At 37.8% G+C, this 6022-nt stretch overlaps 1 protein-coding gene across 1 annotated transcript; it reads left to right on the top strand.

The window, feature by feature from the left end:
• Window positions 1-784: 784 nt before the first annotated feature.
• On the top strand, window positions 785-2834 carry LOC139126956 (uncharacterized). Its single transcript, XM_070692876.1, has 3 exons — window positions 785-835; window positions 1720-1906; window positions 2701-2834. The coding sequence occupies exons 1-3, from the start codon at window positions 785-787 to the stop codon at window positions 2832-2834; spliced, it is 372 nt and encodes a 123-aa protein (XP_070548977.1).
• Window positions 2835-6022: the final 3188 nt, after the last annotated feature.

Here is a 6022-nt window from a genome sequence, read left to right as displayed (position 1 = left end):
CAAAACTATTTTAAAACATCACATCACAGCAGAATTCAGGACATACACCCAAGACACATACCTTGTACTTGTGAACAAAAGAGTAAAACAATGTGACCACTAGAGGGCATTCTTCAGCATGCAGTTATATATCTTACAAAAGGAAAGCAGCAAGTTGCATGCCAATGATATTCAGCTCTGTTCTTCAGATATTATTTAATGAATTCTCTTCTCATTATTGTTTCTTCCTTCCATTCCCAAATTTTCAAGATCTCTTTTACTTGTCATTCTCTGACAATCCTGCATAGATCAAACCATTTAAACTGTCCAATTGGTCACCTTTACCTAACATGTTAGTGCTGCATTCACACACTGATTGGTGCTATGTGTCGTCACTTATTTAATCACTTATTTAATGTTTTTACCATTGTATTAGGGTCTAAAAGCCCAATTTCAAATATTTCCCACGACACCAAAATGAATGCAAATGAAGTTATGAAATCATTTGTGAAAGTAACCCCTAATTTAGAAATGACTTTAATTGTACCAGTTATTACCCTTTCTAATGAATACCGCAAAGCGTGCAGTGTCAGATATAATATCAGTCTGTGTGTATAGTAGGGTACCTGACTGTATTATACTGACCTTGTATCAGAAAGGTATTCAAATCATATTGGATAAACTCACTGAAAGATGAGAACGTTTACCTTTCCGCTGTTGTTTCTAGTACACCAGCTGCAGGATACTATAATGATGATGATGTACCTGACTTCATGATCAAGTACGCACACGGCCCTGGCTATTCATGATCAAGTACGCACACGGCCCTGGCTATCCTATTTACTACTACTCTCAGGTAAGCCTTGTCTTAATGTTGAAATGTGTTTTATTTTGTTGTTGGGTTTTTGTTTTTTTGTATTTTCTTGTCAAAGCCCTGTACAGGTGGTTAGATATGTTTGGTATAGCACCAGAAGGTTTAGAAGTAGACCAATGGCTGCGCCCAGTTGTTGCCACAAGAATTCATCTCAGTTCTTGAATGCTAATAGCACTGCTACAGAGATTTTTATGTTCAGAGAATTTCAAACTTTCAAGCAGTGCAGGTTGTGTCACTGTCCTTCAAGTTCAAACTTATCTCTGATTGTAAGTGTGGCTTTGTTAAAGCTTAGGCTGAACAAAAACAAATTGTGATGTTCCGATAACCCGATCTACCCTATTTTTCACCGGCAGACCCTAAACTTTTAAGAGCTACGGAAACACGAAAACACGGAAGTAAAAGGTAGGAAGAAAAAATACCCGTGTAAAATCACGTGTTCATTACTTGATATTTGATTTTTGCTCGAGCAAGGATGTCTTTTATGGGTTTTTTTTCCTTTTATATGTATGATACATTTTTCTGGGAATGTTGTGGGCAGTGTTTGACCGCCCTGAACCCCTGAAAATGCTTATTTAAAAATAAAAATATATTTTGGGAAAAAATTTCTGGCCGAACTACCTACCCTATTTTGAAACCATGTTATCAGAACGGCACAGTTTTTTGGGGGGCCTTATTTGCTTACACAAGTATTGTTCCCACCAAGACAGTAATAACCAAGAGCAGTTTTTGTGTATTTTACAACATCACCAGAACTCACTATCTCAATTCAATTCCCATAGTACAGCAGCAGAGATTTAAAATCATCAAACACACCTTACCAGAACTGAAGAATAAGTCATACTAATGGTTATTCGGGTTCTTCATAGAGCACCATTTTGGATGGCAAAACAGGCAGACCACTGCTGACCCCCTACATTAGAGATACGGTGGGATCTCAGAATTCACCCCTGACGATCAGTGTTGAAGGCCATGGCAACGACATCTTCCTGTACTGGATCTCAGACTGTGAGAAACGTGACAGTGACAAAGATGAAGAATTCACATTTATTGAAGGTTAGAGAGACCACACTATGACCTTTAACCTATTATCTTTTGTACTCTTACGTCATCTGGCGCATCATAACTACCGGTACATGTATGTGACGGTGATACCAACCTGTATACTGTGTAAGCAGTGAGTAATAGTACAGCGATAAAACAGTTGGTAATTTTTCAACAAATTGATTTATAGGGGACACTAAATCTTACTTTTAATATTTTAATTAATTTCATCTCTGAAAACAAGCACTTGTACATTCTCCCAAAAGTACTTTGAAATACAAATTATTAATCTCGCCAGTTGACACTATTTGTATAATACAAGTTATTATTTTTGACAGCTGCATTCTAGTGTGCATTAATGTTTGGTCAGTAACGATAAGCTTGTACTTAAAATGGTTATGATTAAAGTAGCCATTTCGGCATAATCTTGAAATGAGACAAAAAACTAATTTTCAAACAGAAAAAAAAATACTAGTAAACACATCAGAAGTGACGGCTAATTGAGATTTAAGCACAAGGAATAATTTCAATATATAGATGTATACATGGCTATTTGGTTGCATGCTGGAAGAAAAAATATTACTAAATCAGAATGGTCTTTTTGACTTTTTTGTCCAGTGTAGAAATCCGTTTTGCGAAAATGCTACATAAGTCACATAGAGTTACAATTCCTTGATTCTCCTTATGTTGTATTTTCTGTGCAGTCACACATGACAAATATTTTCTCATATAAATACTGTCAGCTTTGATATCCTCTCCTCTGATTTCAAAGCTTTCTAACATTTACCAAATCTAATCTTCCATAGGTACCAACGTCCATGAACAGAGCAGATCTGACATGTGTAAGCTACGGTTCAACTCCAAAGGCTATACTAGAATGTACATGATGAACAGACAGTCTAATACACCAGGCACAGTTGTCTACAACTCTGGTCAGTGATTCCCTCTTCATCGACAAGTGTACCATGTGAATCGTGTGTAGTCAATTAATGATAATCAGTGAATTTACATAATCACAGGGGGTTTCAATTGGGTGCCTCAAGTGTATGTGGCAGACAGTTTTAGCTTCGGCAAACATCTTCTAACTGTCAGCTGTAATTGTTACTAAAAACAGCTACATTGTAGATCAGCTATTGGTCCAGATAGAGCCACTGCTTCATGCTGGGTTTACTGTAACTTATCAATGAGTTGATGACTTTGACATGTGTGATGGTACCCAAGGTAATCGTTTACATCGCACATACATATCTACCTCACACACAAAGTTGTGGCACTGAATTGTAACCCATTGAAACATGTCACTTAGGCTGCGTTCACAAATAAGGATTGGGGGGGCTGGAGGAATCTCGATTGAAATCTTATTTGTTTTCAGATCCCCCCCCTAAGTACCCTAAAAAATTCAAATGTCCCCCCTCTATATGGTCAAAATTTTTCAAGTCCCCCCAAAAAACTATCACAGGCCCGCATATTTGTAAAGGATGTGAGCGCAGAAAAAATAAACATGTATTGCGCCGTTCTGCTCACAGGTATTCAACACTACGTATATTAGCATTTTGTATAGTCACATTCCCAAGGCATGTTCTTTAAGTGCATCAGTGAATTTTTTAGATTTATTGGTCTAAAGCCAACTTGAGTTAATCAAACTCTGGCCAGGTCAATTGCTCCTGTTGAAGAGCACACAAAATGCAATCATGAGAGAGTAGGAAAATTGTGAATTCTGGCTAATTGCCGTATCGCACAGTGACCTACCAAAAAATTGTTTTAAAACTACAAGACGGATATGAATTAGATGCTACTCAAAATTGACAATACCGGAAGGTAAAATATTCCATCAAATAAATGTTTTAATCTCTGAAATTTTTGGTGTGATAATTGCAAATTTGGTTAAAAATAAATATTTCCATTTGGTCACATATTTTTCTTTTAGTCTCTACTATTCAAAGTTTTACTTATGTATCATTTATAATAAGAGTGTGAAAATTTAGAAAATCAAGCATGGTTACCCTATCTTTTTTCTTTAATATTTGATTATTCTCATATGCCAGAATTCACATTTCTATGTTTTCTTCCATGTGTGCTCTCTGGCCTGATCTTGTGTACAAGTGGGGTTCACAGTCATGAGTGTCATTTGACCAACACTCCTCTTCAACTACCATGTACATCAGAGTCAGAGCTGTCTCTGTCACTGTTCAGGTATGCAGTGACAGTGACACTGCAGTAGCAGGGTAGTATCTGATAGTGACACTACCCGTAGGCAGTAGCTGTATTAACTTTGATGATTTTGGCAATATTTTTGTTCAGTTGTACAACTGCGTTCTTGTTCTACTCCCTACAGCATGTTGAATTGTCCAGTATTTAGCTTGCTATATCGCAGCCTATGTACCGGTATGTGTACCATGCATTTGTATCACTGACAACTGACCGTCAGTCTGGACTCAAATTAAATTATCACAAAATACATATTTATATTTATATATACAGGCTTTGTCGACAAACTAAATATTGTGTGTTTGAGCATGCTGTAGGGAGATAGCAAGAAACTGTAGTTGTTATATTGCATAGAAATATTTCAGAAATCATTAAAAGTTGCAGCTTCTGCCCTGTTACGAGGCTCAGTTTGTTTTTACGACAAATTAGAGATTAGATTTTTTCAAGATAAAAGTCATGAAATGTGACAAAATTATTCTAGATTTTCTTAAATTATTACTAACATTTTGATGACATAAAAAATGGTATTCATTTTTCATTGATACCTACAAAAACTTGGAATTGGAAAATGTAAAACTCAAAAGGGACCCAAAAATTTTCAAGTCCCCCCCTACAGGTAGAGCAAAATTTTCAAGTCCCCCCTCCACTACCCCCAAAATTTTCGAATCCCCCCTGAATTCCTCCACCCCCTAACCATTTTTTGAGAAAGCAGCCTTACACACCAAAAATGACATTTATATCACGATTGCAGAACCGTATGATGCTAGGGTGCAAGTGTGCCTGCCCTAGTTGTATTTGTATGAGTGGTCTGGTATGGTTTGAAGTCCATGAGTGAAAGAACAGTGATCTACACACTTCAGCACTTCCACTCTTAGAAATGAATATGAAAATATATAAATTTCATATTGATATTTCTGAAATGTATTGAGAGTCTGTTGCCAAGATCTCTCACGTTTGTCACTACAGTATAAACATGCAATTTGAAACCTAGGGCTTTTTAGTCTTACGCTTAGAGCTTGTTTGTCTACTCTTGTACATCTGCATGTCCTTTGTTAACCAAACTTCTTTCTCATTTAAACAGAGGAGCGATGGGAACTGGAGCACAAGAACGTTGTCAACACATCCTCCCGGGCCTGGCAGTATGTCCAGAAACATCCAAAGTTCAAGAAAACTTACATGAAACATCTTGCGAAACAGAGACAACTTGAGAAAGGCGTGAAGAAAGGAAACACTGCAACCGGAAGCCGACAGCAAAGTAAAAAAACAGGTGTGTCAGCCACGTCCCCATCACAGGAAACATACATAGCTCATTTAGTGGGAATGACAAAAGGAAAAAGCCAAAGAAAGACACCAGGGTACCAGTCTGGAAAGAAAAATATTGGGAATATGATGAAGATATGAATGATGGAAATACAAGATACGGGGGTTGGTCTCCTCATGATGATGAGAAGCATCGCCGAGGAAAGACACCAACAAGAACATATCCTGGTGACTGGCAAGTGCAAACGCCATGGAGGTACCTATATTTCTCTGAAACAAAATGGCCACAGGGTTTGAACTTGGACTCAGGATATCATGGAGACATGGAAGATCGGCAAACTTATTTAGGGGACACTGCGGGTTTACCAGGCAGACATGGAGATTCTACCACAAATTACCTTGGCAGCTTCAGAGACTTTCAGATGGATGGAGAGCAAAGAGGTATAAATGGGCCTTACCGGTATCTGACAAATCTATATGGGAAGTACAGTACCCAAGAGCCTTTTGAGACAGCGTACAGACAGCTTGAATCTATGAACTACCACGCTGATATCTGGAAACATCCTCTAGGGCAGCCTGATCAAGAGGAACGATACAGAATGTTTGAACCAGCAGAGAATCTTGCCACTGGAGACAAACAAGGCAAGTTTAGAGGGAAAA

The sequence above is a fragment of the Ptychodera flava genome, unplaced genomic scaffold (assembly GCF_041260155.1).
Source record: "Ptychodera flava strain L36383 unplaced genomic scaffold, AS_Pfla_20210202 Scaffold_28__1_contigs__length_4768798_pilon, whole genome shotgun sequence".
NCBI classification, from domain to species: domain Eukaryota; kingdom Metazoa; phylum Hemichordata; class Enteropneusta; family Ptychoderidae; genus Ptychodera; species Ptychodera flava.
The sequence above is the reverse complement of the archived record's forward strand: the minus strand, read 5'-3'. Positions and strand labels throughout refer to the sequence as shown.